Here is a 15,933-nt window from a genome sequence, read left to right as displayed (position 1 = left end):
GTGTTTAAAGTAAACTGACTATGAAACTATAGAAACCTTTAAATAAGACTATAAGTACTATGTTGACTGAAAGATAATGTGGACATGTAACTGCTCAAAGTTTGGTAGAACAGCTCACCAAGGACACAGTCCAGCGACTCAGCACCGTTCCTCCTGTCCTGGCCAGCCTCTGTGCTGCTCTGCAGAGCCTGTTTCAGTGTGGCCACCCATTCCTCCATCTCTGCCTCACTGTCTGCAGCCAGGAAGTGGCTATAGCGGTCTTGCATCTTAAGCTCAAAGCCATTCCGCCGCATCTTGGGACTCTGAGGAAGAAACATCATATTTGACTGATTTTTGACTAACAGGTGGAAACTGATGAGAATTACAGGATCTTTGGTACAACTAAATAAGCCGTTAAAAGCACAGCGTAGGGAATCAAATGTAATCAGAAGAATCTCAACTTAAATTCAGAAACAAACTGAGAGTCAATGCTATTCGGCCATGACCAAACAAAACCTGATTTCCATGCTAAACTCAAGCTTCCTCATTAAATCCATGAGCCAGAATGAACTCCCTCACTCCCTCCATTCATATTCTGAGCGTGCTCATTAAACTGAAAGCTGTCAGCTCTGCCTGAGGAGCAATCAAGGTACTAGGCTGTGCCATGAGCCAGCAACAGCTCTTCATAATCTGCTAGAAGCTGACGTTTCTGCCCAAGTCACTGGAATGCAGCAGATCTGCCCAATTAAAGCAGCCAAAAGCCCCCAAGGGAAAGTAAGACACAGAAACACGCTGAATTTCACGAGGGTGGGAGCTCGTGCCAAGTTCTGAAACCTCGCAGAGAGCGCACGAGGGAAATAAACACAGTGAGTTTAATTAAGCACACCAACATGGTCACAACAGAGAAAACAGCTTTATCCACTGCTGCTGGGTTCTTAATTGTACTGAGTCTACCTGGATGACATCTATACAGGAGTCCAGGTAGATGGATCCTTTGGTTTCCTTGCAGTTTTTCTCATCCTTATAAGAGTTGAGGATGTAGGAGCCATCGGGGAGCTGAGACAAGTAGAAGTACCTCCTCTTGAACACCTGCAATCCAGAGCACATCTCATATGACTCATCTGACAACTCATGACAGCAGAAATATGACACTATGACATGTGACTTCAAGCTCATGTGCTGCCTTCCTAATGTAGTTAAAATTCCAGAATGAGGGCAAATACACTGGATACTGCAAGTTATACAGCTGTGTCTTTCAGCAACAGCCTTTTGTTGTTACTGTCCCAACTTTGGAGATGAGTTGCTGTTATCAAATTCCAAATTAGCAAATATTATTCTTAAAATGGTACAGTTTATCAGTTCCAACAGTTTATATACTTTCACTATCTGAGACCATATCTTCATTTAGGTTAGACAGCATTTCTAGTAGATAATGGCAGACAGCTTGTACACAAATTAAGGATGCGGTTTGGGGAAAGCCTCAGAGTATTTCTCATGTATTAATGAGAAGTGAATGAATTGAAAAAGAGAGGGAGGGGCACGAAAAAAGAGAACAAACAGGGGTTGTATGTAGAGAGAGAACTGGAAGGGGCATGCATTGAAGCGTGGTCCCAGTCCTTAAATTCATATAAATTATCTCCAACTCTGCGTTCCTTTGTTCATAAATGACAGATTCATGTGCAAATCATTACAGTCTGTTTTTATTTACATTTTACATACCACCCCAACATTTTCAGAGTTGGGTTTGTATGTTTCTCATGGCGCTACGTCTCATATGTTGCATGCTGAACTTATTTGCACGATCCTGGACATTCAAAACATTCTCAGTTCAATTCAGTTTAACTTTATCCATATACAGTGGGGCAAAAAAGTATTTAGTCAGCCACCGATTGTGCAAGTTCCCCCACTTAAAATGATGACAGAGGTCAGTAATTTGCACCAGAGGTACACTTCAACTGTGAGAGACCGAATGTGAAAAAAAAATCCATGAATTCACATGGTAGGATTTGTAAAGAATTTATTCGTAAATCAGGGTGGAAAAAAAGTATTTGGTCACCTCAAACAAGGGAAATCTCTGGCTCTCACAGACCTGTAACGTCTTCTGTAAGAAGCTTTTCTGTCCCCCACTCGTTACCTGTATGAATGGCACCTGTTTGAACTCATCATCTGTATAAAAGACACCTGTCCACAGCCTCAAACAGTCAGACTCCAAACTCCGCCATGGCCAAGACCAAAGAGCTTTCGAAGGACACCAGGAAAAGTATTGTAGACCTGCACCAGACTGGGAAGAGTGAATCTACAATAGGCAAGCAGCTTGGTGTGAAAAAATCAACTGTGGGAGCAATCATCAGAAAATGGAAGACATACAAGACCACTGATAATCTCCCTCGATCTGGGGCTCCACGCAAGATCTCATCCCGTGGGGTCAAAATGATCATGAGAACGGTGAGCAAAGATCCCAGAACCACACGGGGGGGACCTGGTGAATGACCTGCAGAGAGCTGGGACCAAAGTAACAAAGGTCACCATCAGTAACACACTACGACGGCAGGGAATCAAATCCCGCAGTGCCAGACGTGTTCCGCTGCTGAAGCCAGTGCATGTCCAGGCCCGTCTGAAGTTTGCCAGAGAGCACATGGATGATACAGCAGAGGATTGGGAGAATGTCATGTGGTCAGATGAAACCAAAGTAGAACTTTTTGGTATAAACTCAACTCGTCGTGTTTGGAGGAAGAAGAATACTGAGTTGCATCCCAAGAACACCATACCTACTGTGAAGCATGGGGGTGGAAACATCATGCTATGGGGCTGTTTTTCTGCCAAGGGGACAGGACGACTGATCCGTGTTAAGGACAGAATGAATGGGGCAATGTATCGTGAGATTTTGAGCCAAAACCTCCTTCCATCAGTGAGAACTTTGAAGATGAAACGAGGCTGGGTCTTCCAACATGACAATGATCCAAAACACACCGCCCGGGCAACAAAGGAGTGGCTCCGTAAGAAGCATTTGAAAGTCCTGGAGTGGCCTAGCCAGTCTCCAGACCTCAACCCCATAGAAAATCTGTGGCGGGAGTTGAAAGTCCGTGTTGCTCGGCGACAGCCCCAAAACATCACTGCTCTCGAGAAGACCTGCATGGAGGAATGGGCCAAAATACCAGCTACTGTGTGTGCAAACCTGGTAAAGACCTATAGTAAACGTTTGACCTCTGTTATTGCCAACAAAGGTTATGTTACAAAGTATTGAGTTGTATTTTTGTTATTGACCAAATACTTATTTTCCACCCTGATTTACGAATAAATTCTTTACAAATCCTACCATGTGGATTCATGGATTTTTTTTTTCACATTCTGTCTCTCACAGTTGAAGTGTACCTCTGGTGCAAATTACTGACCCCTGTCATCATTTTAGGTGGGGGAACTTGCACAATCGGTGGCTGACTAAATACTTTTTTGCCCCACTGTAGCACTGGTTCACAGTAGCAGCAATTTCACTGGGAAAGTAAAATGATGTGGGCTGATTATTCAGGACTGTGAAAGTGAGGGTTTATGCTGGGTGGGACGGTGTTACAGGATAAAGTCACGTACATCGATGCAGCTTTAACGGTGTATCATTTTTCCAGCATTACAAATTGCAGCTGCAGCTACGCTCCTATTCTGACCTCTACATGTTTGTGTTGTTTCACTTGTTGCTGTTATGCTGTGATAACAGACAGGAGGTCTGGTGCTGACTCACCCTCATGGAGACAGACAGGCTGCTATTGATGTTGGCTTTCTGAAGCCAGCCCTGCTTCAAGATGCCTCCCCTCTGGGAGCACAGCGATGCCGAGTCCTGACACACAAACACAAACACTTGGCAATCAGCAAAGACGGATTTCATTACTGCGGTCAACTCACGTTAATATCGTTGTTTGTAGTATTTTCTGCCATGAAGAAACAATTATTTTTTCCTGTGGTTGTGAGAACTGTTTGTTAATTAGAGCAGAGCTGTATTAACTTTGTCAGTGAGAAAGCATGAACATAAATCAGTGTATGGGGAGAATTTCTTTGGGATCCCATGAAGCAGTTCATCATAATTCAGGCTTTGTCCTGTCAGTGTAACATCTCCATCTCAACCAGTAAATATCATGGGACTGTTCATCACCACCACAGAAAACAAATCTGTTAATGATCACGCTCATACACACAAACGCACACACACATAATGGTAATGCATCGGGCCACTCGAAGGAATACAACATGCAGAAATCATAACACAGAGCAAGAAGGGTTCTTGTACCTTCTCTGACACACAGCTCTCGTTGTCCTCCTGACAGCTGCGACTCAAGTCTATACCTGCTATTATCATCTACTGACTGAGTGCTATTAACCCATAAACTGGCAGGTCTGTAAAAAGGTGCTACTATTCTTATCATCTTATCAAAACATGGATGCACAAAGATGCAGAGATAAAATAACAGAAGCCTGAGCTACCCTCCCTGTGCAGCCAGCAGAGCAGCAGCATTTACTTGCCTTCAGTTAAATTTCCTCTGTCTAAGTTTATCTGCATCCGGCCTGAGGGTAGCAGGGGGAGGAGGGTTGATGAGAGCTATTTATAGAAACTATAAGGGTTCTGGTTTCACTGGCCTGCAGTCAGTCTAAGAAGGGGTCGAACGACAAGCCGGAACATGCAAGACACGGGTAATACCTGCTTCGCTGAGCAGAAGGCTTTGAAATTCTAAGCAAGATTTATAGAAGAGCACTAAAAGCTGTGCACGTGCACGCGACACAATGTGTCCATAAAGGGCCCAGTGAGTCAATAGCCTATCATTCCTCCTCCCTGTAGGGAACGACGTCTGTGATCTAACCACGCTCAGGCCGCTCTACTCACCTCGTCTTTGGCGTCTTCATCGATTTCAAACACATGAGCTGGCAGTTTGTCCGTCTTCAGGCCTTTGCTTTAAAAACACAAAACAGAGGGTGAATGGATGAAGCTGGCCTTCTCCCCCTCTGCTGACAGCTACGTCACATATCTGGGTTCTTTATGTCTTCCTTGTTTGTAACGCTAGATCAGATTACAGCCTCCTTCATGTATTTTTTATGTTCAAAAATACTTCTCAAAATTCATGGTTGCAGTGATAAAGTCATTTCCTCAGTAAGATTTATCACCATGGAAATAAATTCTTTACATCTGGACTGCACCTGCTGTGTGGAGGAACATCTGGCTGAACATCAGAGCTGCACTAACACATTGATCCAGCTGAGGAAATCCGCTGCATGTTACACATCTGGCTGTTTTACCTTATTTTAGCCTGTATGTTTTCCCATATATCCAAACTACATTTTCAGTTTATTCCACTCATTTCTGTCTCATGTTCCTTACCTCGGCAACATGCGGAAGTCTCCAGAATAAGCCTCGTATTTGTAGTTGATTACGTGCCAGTCAGTGTTGTACATCTTAATGCACTGCAGAACACAGAGAGCTGGATTAGCAGTGGATACGTTCAAATGGAAAAAGCGAGCCATACCAGCAAGCAGACCTTTTTTTAATGACTGTAAATCACGGAGGAGGATTTTGGGGTGACGAATCAACTTCGATCATTTTTCATGAACTCAAAATACAAGTCTGCAAAGCATCAGACACTTTTAAGTGGACTTTTTGTGTTTTTAATTCAGCATAGAACTGCAAGCAAAAAGTCTCCTGCAAGTCATCTGAATGGATCTTTGTTCAATAAATGCTGAGCAAGCCCAGGGTCTGTTTTAACTGCCCCTATGACAGTTGTTTCCGTGCTACATCGCAGTCATGACGGCTGGCAGATGAACACAGATTTAAAGCCTGGTAGAGCAGCAGTGTATGACTGCATCGTGCCAGAGAAGTCTGTTTTTCATTGCTAATACAATATTTCATCAGCGTAGCTCGTGTTTACGACTGGACGGTGAGTACTCCCGTTTCTTTATGAGCTCCCAAGGAACACGTCAGGGTCAGTATCATGCAGGCTGGTGTGAAATCATCAAGACACAGCCTGTTTTGTTGATCATTTTTACTCGTATTCTTTACTGAGCAGACTGTATTTAATGACTATATGATAATATAATGCAAAATAACTGTGGTACCTCTTTGGCAAACAGACTCCTAGCCTCCCGCTCGGCATTCTGGGGCACAGAGGGAACAACGGTCCTCCTCTGCCGGGAGATCTGAGACTCCTGTACGCATGCAAACACAAAATGAGCCACATGTGGATTCACATGCATGGTGCATGATGGAGATATTTCTCATAACATCAAACACGGGAAAAGAGAATGAGAGAAAACAGAAGACAAATATACAAAGAAACAAATTCTCTCAGTACGAAGGAGAAGAGTCGACACAAACAGATGCACCACTAGAACAAAACCACATGTGTCTGAAGCAACAGCAATAAATACCTGACTGGACCGTATGTGAGAGCTGGACTCAGCCGTGAATAACTGGGCCTAGTGTTTTGAGGATGTTCAGTGATTAATGATGGGAAAACGTCCTTTGGAAAGTAATAGTTCACAGCTCTTTGACTCGGACAGACTGAAAAAGCAGCTGATTTTGGCTGTTTACTGTGGAAATTTCAGCGCAGGTGCTTTGAGCGTAACATATTTGTAAAAGATCCATAAATCACAGGCCGTAGACGGAGCCAAAGACAGAGGCAACATATGTGACGGGTTAAGCCCTGCACTAGTTTATATTGCAAATGAGCACTTCCTTTAACTTTAACCTTCTGGGAGAATACTAGTGTAACTCTTGAAATAACAGGAATGACTTGAGATTCAAAAAATTTACTTTAAAAAGTAACTATGTTCAAATCGTTACTTTTTAAAGTGTTACAATGGTAATTAATGTCATATAGTCCTTGGATTTTTGCTATTTTAACGGTGTAACGTGGTTTTGGGGCCCAAAACAGGGTTCAAGTTTAGCTAGCAATGGGCCACCTGTGATAATAAGAAATAAACTGATAAGGATACTAAACTAAGAGCATAATAACAACTAAGCACCTGACAATATTGTAGATCTAAAGCTTATATTCCATGTAGCACAATAAACAGAACTGTTGCAGATTACAGAAGAAATCTATACAAAATAACAGTTTACACCTGTTATAAAAAATAGCTGACACATGGTTATTCTGATGGCGTGGACTCACCGAGACATCATCCACAGGGCAGAGCAGCAGGTCTCTGTGGGGGTCACTGTGGATCTGAGCCTTTCTCTGAAACACCACAGCCTCATAGTCGAGCGGTTCAATGATCTTTGGCTGCTCCTGAAGGGGGAGGAAGGAAAGGACACCAACACATGTCATTTCAAATAAACTTTTTTTCTTTTTCTTTTCATTTTGATCTCATGCACCAATTATGTTTGTCTTTTCTGTGGTTCTGGTGGGCCCTGCACACCCCTGCTGTTTGAAAGCAGCTAATGAGTGTTCACCTCTGGAACTCCTCACCACCCATGCTTCAGCAGAGCCACAAGAGATTAAAGACACAACCACAAAGTTCAGAGGGCTGTCACAGTGCAGGAAAACAGCTGCTGGGAGAAATGTGGGCTGATGGGGGGGAAATAAAGCAAAAGATGACCAAAAAGGAAGAAACTGAAGATAAAGTCTCAGGTAAGGACTGAAAGGGTAGCAAAGGCAACAACTTCATCGATTCATGAAGTCTGATAAAGCTTGACAGAGACATAATGAAACTAAAAAAAAGCAAGTTCAACCAAATACCACAACAAACTATCACGACTTCCTGTTTTAAGTTTCATAGAGAAGTAGATGACAACAAATGGGCCTTTCCACGGTGTCTTAAAGAGGCATGCAGCCTCTGTTCACTGTAGCTTTCCACAACTGGGTCAGAATGTGATCTCACATATAAATCTAGCCCACTTGGAAGGATTGAAAATTAATTCCAACAAAGTTCCATTTTAAGCTCAAGTTAAGCAGAGAGAAAAGTGATGAAAAGCTTAGCCCGACAAGGCTCTGGCTCAGCGACACCACGCTGCTTGGAGGCAATCAGACTGTATGGATTTGATCAGCGTCTGTGCCCCATTAGTGAGCCGCTGCTACATAGTCTGATACACGCTTAGTGGGCAGACGCAGTGAGGAATCTAAGGAGCCGAGGTTGTAAAGAGCTGACTGAGCTTTGCAGCTGGAAGAGACTGACTGAGCGATTTTCCACCTTGTACTCTGTCATATTTCCATTCATGTAGCTGAGATTAGAGCTTTGTGCTTCTATTGCAACAGAAAGGCAGTAGTTTGGCTCCTGCTTGCCCCCCTCTCTCTTCACTTTAGGTTAAGCCTATCATTAGGATTGTTTACCTGTGCAATTATTCCGGCTGGATCCAAGCTCTCACATAGGCCTTTTGGAAATATCCAGCTTTATGATCAAATATAGCATTCACCCCTTTGATTGCATGAAAAGAGCCTTAAAACATATTTTGCTCACTTTGAAAAAATATATATGTCTTCAGCAACATCTCATATATTGCTATACACTCCCTATTTAGGCTGTATTTTTACAGTGTGTGAAAAAGTAAAGTTGAAGCTCAAAACCAAAATGCCAGCTGTTTTTTTGTATCGTTTCCTCAAATTTCTTCCTGACATATTGGATATTTTGGGGCATATTACAATTTTCGAAAGTGCGCTGGATTTAGACAAGTGCAGGCTTCTTCAGTTTAGTTAAGTAAAAAGTGTGGGACCACTTTGCACTTTGTTTATTTTTTGTTTTTTTAAAGAAAAGTGAAAAGGCAAAAAATAAGAGCTCTGCTTGTTTGCTTGTTCAAAGAGCTGAGCTCAGAAAATCCATCCAAATGTGTTCACAGATTTGCAGACTAGCTCTAACTAGAACAGAGGGGAAAGTGGGAGACCCCGAGGTAAGACTTGTAATAGATGACTCCAGGCTCAAATGATAACTTTATTAACTTTATTTTTAAAGAAACTAAAGATGATGCTCCAGACAAACAACTAGCTACATCCACTTTGGACAGGCTCCTGTTATACATGAGCGCTACTGAGACTCTATCACTGCAGCCAGCGTCACAAATCATCTGATCCAGCTCTCCTAACACTTCCACGCTCTTACTTTAGAATCAGATCTTAAACTTTGAACGTTTGTTTCAAACTGCTGCTGAAAACACATTTTTACAGGTTTGCTTTACCTTAATCTTTTCCCCTTGTTTTGGGCCACAGTTTACACCTATTTATGAATGAATCTGTTACCCTACAGCTGATTGTGTGTCTGTATGCTGGAACATGTATTCTAATCTTTAACATTTGGCTTTTATTGATACCATGAAGCACTTTGTAATTCTGTGTTTTCAAATTTGCTGTACAAATAAAGTTGTACAGAAATAATTTCAGATGTGCTAACACAGTCAGTTTGAGTTTTAACATGGTAATTATTGCCATTTTGATCAATTTTATTTCATTTTAAACCAAAACAAATGCTTTTCGTTTTCTCCAAAACCCTAAATCTTCAAATCAGGGTGCATGTTTCAGGAGTGCATGTCAGCTTCTTGAATATGGTGGCATCTGTGCATGAGCCATAAATGAAGAGAAAGTTCTCCCTTTTGTAAGTAACCAGTAATTTAGCCTGTGAAAGAAGTGTGGTACATGTACATGTTCCTCCACAATTTTCCACCAGAGCCTGACTTTCTTGGCAGTCCACACAAACCCTGTGTCTCGCATTTTTTAAACCACTAATTTAAATAAAAACTTCCTGACCCTAATGGTACTTGTGCTATGTGGATTTAAGTATTTTCCTATTTATGCTGCTACGTAGCATCTGTGCTATCATTTTACATGCAGACCCGGCGGCAGCAAAACAACACCTACAAGTCTGGTAAAACCATTACATATGGCTGTGCACCGCCCCTGCACCCAACACAGCAGCTCTGCTTCCTGTCATGTGCAACAAGCCTGAACCGCAGCGCTACAAGTCAGAGGTGACAGGCTCGGCAGCACGCACTGCCTCCACTGCAACGGTGATCACGTTACAGACAGAAGGAAGGAGTAAGAGGAAGCAAGTTGTGAAGGAGCAAGTTCTGCTTTTACTGAAGAAGCTTTGCAGCCACAGGCGGTGTCACTGATTGAGAAACAGAGAGGCACAAAGAGAGCTGAAAACAATCAAAGGGATGTAGCGCAACACTTGGGTGTAGCTTGAAAGCAGTCGAGGCTCTTTAAACTGTTGCCACCTCCAATTAGGACACACACTCACTTCTCTCAGCTATCAGTGAGCTACATTCACTGAGTACAAAGCACAACTCCCAGCCCGCCTCCATAGGACTACAATGATGACGATGATGTTGGGCAGCATGCATTTCCAGATGTCTGGTGTCCCATTATGGTTCTGCAGATGTAAGGCACTCGCGACTCCAACGTGACCGAGTGGATTTCATTACTTTTAAGAGGGGAGCTTACACAGTATATACACACACTGACATTAGAGTCACATACAGCATAAAGCAGCTCCACTGTCCCACAGCTGACCCCACTAAGTACTCCAATCTGTGTGTAAGTGAGACGCACAGGCATACGTCTGCTTAATCTTTCTCTTACTTCCTGTCTCTTTAAAAAAACAAACAAACAACGACTTGATCTTTAATCTTTACTTAATCTAGAAAAAAGCATATCTGTTCTTAGTTACACCTGTCTCTGTTCTCTGTTTTCTCCGTAATGTCATGGGTTACAGGATATCTATAGAATTTATTAATAAATGAATCTATTTATTTATAGATTTCTGTATCGATTGTCTACAGAATATCTGACAACAATCCATGGAAACAAGATGCACTCAGGCATCTTGTTTTATTTAGATACCCTGATTATGACAAAGCTATATTTAAAATACCAATATGACTCATATCACATGCCAGTACCAATTCTTTTGTTTTTTGTACAGTATTTCCCACACATAAAAACTTGCTAACGATTAAACTTGGAATTAGGAACAACTTTTAGGGATCTTTTCCTCCTTTTTTAGCCATCCACAATCGATTTATTTTGAAAGTTTAGTCACTGCCAATCAGCTAGGCCCGACTCTTCCCACTTTGTGTTTTCACTTATGACTGGTTCTCCAGTCTGACGGCTTTTGCGGCAGTGCTCGGTATCATTTAGCCACTTTCCCACAGAGTCTATCACCCTGCAGTCAAATGGAGGCTAATTGCCAGCTGGCAATAGAATTCCTTCTTTTGCTCCAGAGATCTGCTGGGAGCTGGCGTGCTGCTCTAACCTGCAGTCCTTGGAGAGCTAGCGGATATGCAGCAATGCTCCTATTGGGACTACCATCAGATGCACTCCAAGACCCTTAGAATGGGATCCATCTGAAGGATGATGCTCAGCTATTAATTTTCAATTTGACCAATCAAATATCTCTTTTTACGAGGGGGAAAAAAAATTCCATTTATAAAATAGATTTTAAAAAAATCTCTTCACTCTTCAACAGATTAAATGGCCACTGTCTTTGGAAAATGCTACCTTATTTGTAGAAACAATGACATGAGTCATCAACCCCCATATCTGCCAAACCGACATTCAGCCAATATATCGATGGCTTCCTGTGCCACTAGTCCAAAATCCAAAGATATTTCATTTTCACATTTAAAAAGCTGGATTCCAACATTGTTATAGCTACTTCCCACTTCCTTTATTTCCCCAGTGGGGCACTACAGCAGATGGATCCTTATATTGGACTTATTTTTTCATCCATTGCAACCAACACGTGGGACACACTACCTTCTGACCCCCTGAGGCTGGGTTTATGACTCCTCCTGGTCTCAAACCAGGGGACTTTTGCATGAAAGGCAAATGTGTGAACCACAGACACACCACAGATCCCAGCAACTCCCAGTGGCTGTTTTCTGAAATTATAAATCACTGTGTACTTGTTATCAGATTACCTGAGAACACACAGCAGGACTCACGTTTATCAAGTCAGATTAAATAACGCCAGAGACACCGGCACAACACAGAGCGGTAATCACACGGTTTCAATTTTAGGATTGGTACGTTATCATTGTCCAATTGGTTCAAAGCAATTTAATATAATAGAAAACAAAACACACACACAGATGTGGATTTGATAGCAGGACTTTCTAGGAACAGCAGGAAGCCCAATAACCACTAACACATCTCTAATGGGAATTTCCATGGAACACAGTTGGCTCAAGGCCAGACAAAAACCCACATGTTCTCCATTGTGTAGTTTCCTTTTAGTTTTTCTATGTTTTATGTCATATATAACACTGTGCAAAAATCTTTGGCTTCCAAGGATCCAGATTCTGTTGCATCTTTTAAACTGGTCTCGACCGATAGTTCTCTGAGCTTTCTGAAGATCCTTAAAGTCTTGATTTGGACCCTGGGTGCTTTTTGTTTGTTTGCTTCGTTAACCCAGATAACGCTGGCATATGAATCATTCAAGCATAAAACAGGTACCTAATCAGGGGATGTCTGCACAGACAGCTTAGCAAAGAGCCAATTTTAATGTTGGTAATTACAGCCTGTCGCAAAAACATAGAATTTGTTCCCATTTCTTTTGTTGAATCTATGAAAAATATCAAAGATAACACAAACATAAAACTGTAGTTTTTGTATGTCCATTCCAACAAAAGCCTATTAGCCAAAAACGTGGTATATTTCAACATAGTTTGCAGTATGTCCTTAAAAAAATGAAGGAAAGTGGACAAATGGAGGATAAGCGAAAAAGTATCAGGACTAAAAAGTTTTTTACACCAGACGACCAGTATCTGAAAGTCATGTCCTTAAGAAACAGGAAGTCCTATGTCCTGTTTAGGACCTGAGAGACACATCTGGGCCTTCAGTTGATTCATCCAGTGTTCGCTGAAACATCATCAGCAATGATCTCAATAGAAGAGGGACTGTCATGAAGCCACTCTTAGAGAAGGGAAATGGGGAGAAAAGGCTGGAGTACGTCAAATTACACAAGGCTCAAAATCAAACAAGCTGTGAAAACAGATCTTCTAAAGAGATGAGAAAAAGTCAGACGGCTTCAAGAGAAAAGTCCAATAGTGAGTTTTTACAGCCATGTGTAAAACTCAGCAGAGGCTCTTATGAGGGTTTGGGACTGCATTTCACTCACTGGTGTTTGGGATCTCGTCGAAATTGATGAATTTATGAAGGCAGAAAAGAACTATTAGATTTTAATCCACCATGCAATACCATCTCACAAAATAACTCTAAAGTCATGGATGTACCAATACCCAGACCTCAACATGACTGATGCAGTGTTTCGACACTTCGACAGCGACCGATAACCACAGCAGAGCTCCGAATGTTCTTCAAGACGGTTGGAGAATTATTCCTACTTAAAGAATTTACTACTACTTTAGGAACAAACTGTTTTTGCCTTATGCACTCTAGAGAAGAGATCAAAACAACTTGCTTCAGATAGTGAGGGGCTTCCCCAAGGCCCAGCAGAAATACTGATTACTTGAAATGAATTACAGAAATCTAATCTAGCAAGAATAAAAATATGGAGCCTGTAATGAGTATCATAGCCCAACTTTAAGTTTTATTCAACATTCTCCTTAGAAACTGATAAGATAGTTATTTTTTTCCTGTTGGGGCCCAGGAGTAGAGTCCTCTTCCTATAAGACCAACTCTCCTGAGACTAAGCTAAGAATGAATCCGCAGACACAGTCACAGAGGATGCATTGGTCACAGCATGCCCAAGGGAATCCCCATGTGAAATTAGCACAGGCCATGCACCCTCCACAAAACAGCATTTGTTCTCAGCTGCAGCCCAACCTTAAAACAGGAAACAGTAGACATACACACAGCCACACAACACTCTCACCTCTGTAAAAAGAAAAACAATCAGTGCCTTATCACAGGGTTTTTAAACTTGGAAACGCCTTACATCACACAACTCAAGATGAGCATCATGAGACTGATCTCAAGGGGAACAAGAGTTTATCTCTTATCCAAACTAACCTAGAACTAAAAGGAAAAAGATGCAAGAAGCCGCAGTCACACAAACACAAAGCGGATGAGTTGGCAGATGCATTTTGTTAAAAGAAAAAGAAAACAAGTCATTATTAGGCAAGTGTTAATGCTGCGCTGACATCACTGTGGTTTAACTTCAAGACAAATGTCACGCCTTCGATTTACTGTTATGAAAATCCTTCCCCTGACACACAAATGCTGCATCAGCAGGATACTAAACGCTGTTCATTTCAAGCCACTGCGCCTAATCCCAATGACAGCCACCAGCATCGACATTCATTCAAAGAACACCTTCTGCTTTGCACAACCATCGAGACAAATGTGATAAAAAAAGCAATTACGGAGACAGGCTTCTCTATGCACAATGTGAGCAATTTCCAGCAGAAACAGAGAGGCGAGCACTCACAGCCAGACACACACACACTGCTCCAAGGCAAGGACAGGGAAGCCATGCTGCTGCAGCTGTCCAACTGGCACTGCTCTTCATCCGCCAGCACACAAAAGGAGCCGCACAGAGCTGAGAAAGCGTGTGTGCTGGAGGACGCTGTCATTTTATTTATTTATTTCAAATAAAGGCCGTTTAGAAAAACCAAGCCACCACGTGGAGTGGATTTAAAGCACATACCTGCTCCCACAGTGACCCTGGTTTATAAGCCTTTGCACAGGTTGCAGCAGTGGCAGTTATGCAGACATACCAGGGCTTTACAGAAAGATGTAATAATGAGGACACGGACGGAGCGCGAAAACTCACAAAACAGACATAAAAGTCCAGGAAGAAGAGCAGCCACCTAGAAAGGAGGACTAGTCCGTATAGGCTTATCCTCCCCGAGGAGGGCAGAGTGGAGGGGGTCGGCTATGAGTTACATTATCCCTGGTGGCTAAAATGACCGGTTCACAGCCAGCCTTTAAAAAGCTCCGCTCACCACAAGGTCCACGGTGGTCCTCACAGCCTCCGACACGCTCTGTCTGACTTCCGCGGCCGTCCCGGGTTTGCTCAGCCTCTTTGTGAATTTTCGCACCTCAGACATTTCGCTCAGCTTTTAGATAAATAAAAATCCTCTTCCTCTTCTTCTTCGGATATGAGCATGCCGCGGTACCGGACGGAGCGGCGGGCAGCGCTGTTTCCTGACAGCCAGATGTGAGACGGTGCTGGAGGTGAACCAGCCAGCGGTTCACGTCGCGAGGCGGGGCCGTTGCTGCTGGTGGTGCTGCCACCGCTGCTGCTGATGATGTTGGAAGGAGACCAAAGAGGGGCTGACAGCGTGAGATGCTTCACTCGGACCCACTTCCGTTTCTCCCGCCCCGGCGGAGAGCAGATTCAAAGATCGTCAGTGTGAGATGATAACACGGTCCACATACAAGGACTGCAAACACAGGTCGCATTTGGAGAGTTTATTACATTTTTAGCGTCACAGGTGGGCTTTTTAGGTATTACTTATTCTTGAAAAAAAAAAGCCTGAAATTTACATTACTAGGATAAGCGACAAAAAGAAGTAGAAGTCCATAAATAAAATATCACAAAAACGAGATTTAATAAGTGATGTACAGAAAGGCACATTAACAATCAAGACTTCCAAAAACAAAAAACAAAACAAAATCAGTTTCAAAATATATGAGAAGCTTAAAGCTGTGTTTTGTTGTTTTAACTATTTATTGTGGAAATTAGAAATCGCAGTGATTTATTGGTCATTAAAACGTATTCTGAATTTTCAAATTGATAATTATTCGTCTCATAAGTCAGCTCTACCAGCTATCTGTGCAACAATTTTCTTTTGAATCTTATAGAGGAGTTTGTTTTTGTTAATGATGTTTATCAAGACACACAAAAAGAACAAAAAAAGCGGTGCTCAGAAAAGGAAGGAAGGAGAGAAGAGATCAGGATGACTTTAGACTTTAGTGGTGTTATCAAGGGCTGTACTGAGTGCAAAGCTGAACAGATGAAATTCTGAGAGATGATTATAGAAGACTGAAACATAACCATTTCCCCTTCATCCAAATATAAACA

The 15,933-nt window shown here is 42.3% G+C and overlaps 1 protein-coding gene across 3 annotated transcripts in view; it reads right to left on the bottom strand.

The window, feature by feature from the left end:
* dock11 (dedicator of cytokinesis 11) overlaps positions 1–15,154 on the bottom strand; it is an 88,179-nt gene extending 73,025 nt beyond the window's left edge. For all 3 annotated transcript variants that reach the window (XM_085349730.1, XM_085349732.1, XM_085349731.1), the window contains exons 1-8: positions 14,852–15,154; positions 7,128–7,244; positions 6,070–6,159; positions 5,339–5,421; positions 4,847–4,913; positions 3,713–3,808; positions 934–1,068; positions 119–302 (exon numbers count right to left, since the gene is read on the bottom strand). In XM_085349730.1, coding sequence (XP_085205856.1) covers positions 119–302; positions 934–1,068; positions 3,713–3,808; positions 4,847–4,913; positions 5,339–5,421; positions 6,070–6,159; positions 7,128–7,244; positions 14,852–14,956 — 877 coding nt within the window. In that variant the 5' untranslated portion in view covers positions 14,957–15,154. The remainder of the gene's footprint in view (positions 1–118; positions 303–933; positions 1,069–3,712; positions 3,809–4,846; positions 4,914–5,338; positions 5,422–6,069; positions 6,160–7,127; positions 7,245–14,851) is intronic.
* Positions 15,155–15,933: the final 779 nt, after the last annotated feature.

This window comes from Diplotaxodon limnothrissa, linkage group LG3, assembly GCF_057381915.1.
Source record: "Diplotaxodon limnothrissa isolate DT_005_m linkage group LG3, D_limnothrissa_male_GT1.1, whole genome shotgun sequence".
Classification (NCBI taxonomy): Eukaryota; Metazoa; Chordata; class Actinopteri; order Cichliformes; family Cichlidae; genus Diplotaxodon; species Diplotaxodon limnothrissa.
Note: the sequence above shows the minus strand (reverse complement) of the source record. Positions and strands in the feature narration are given on the sequence as shown.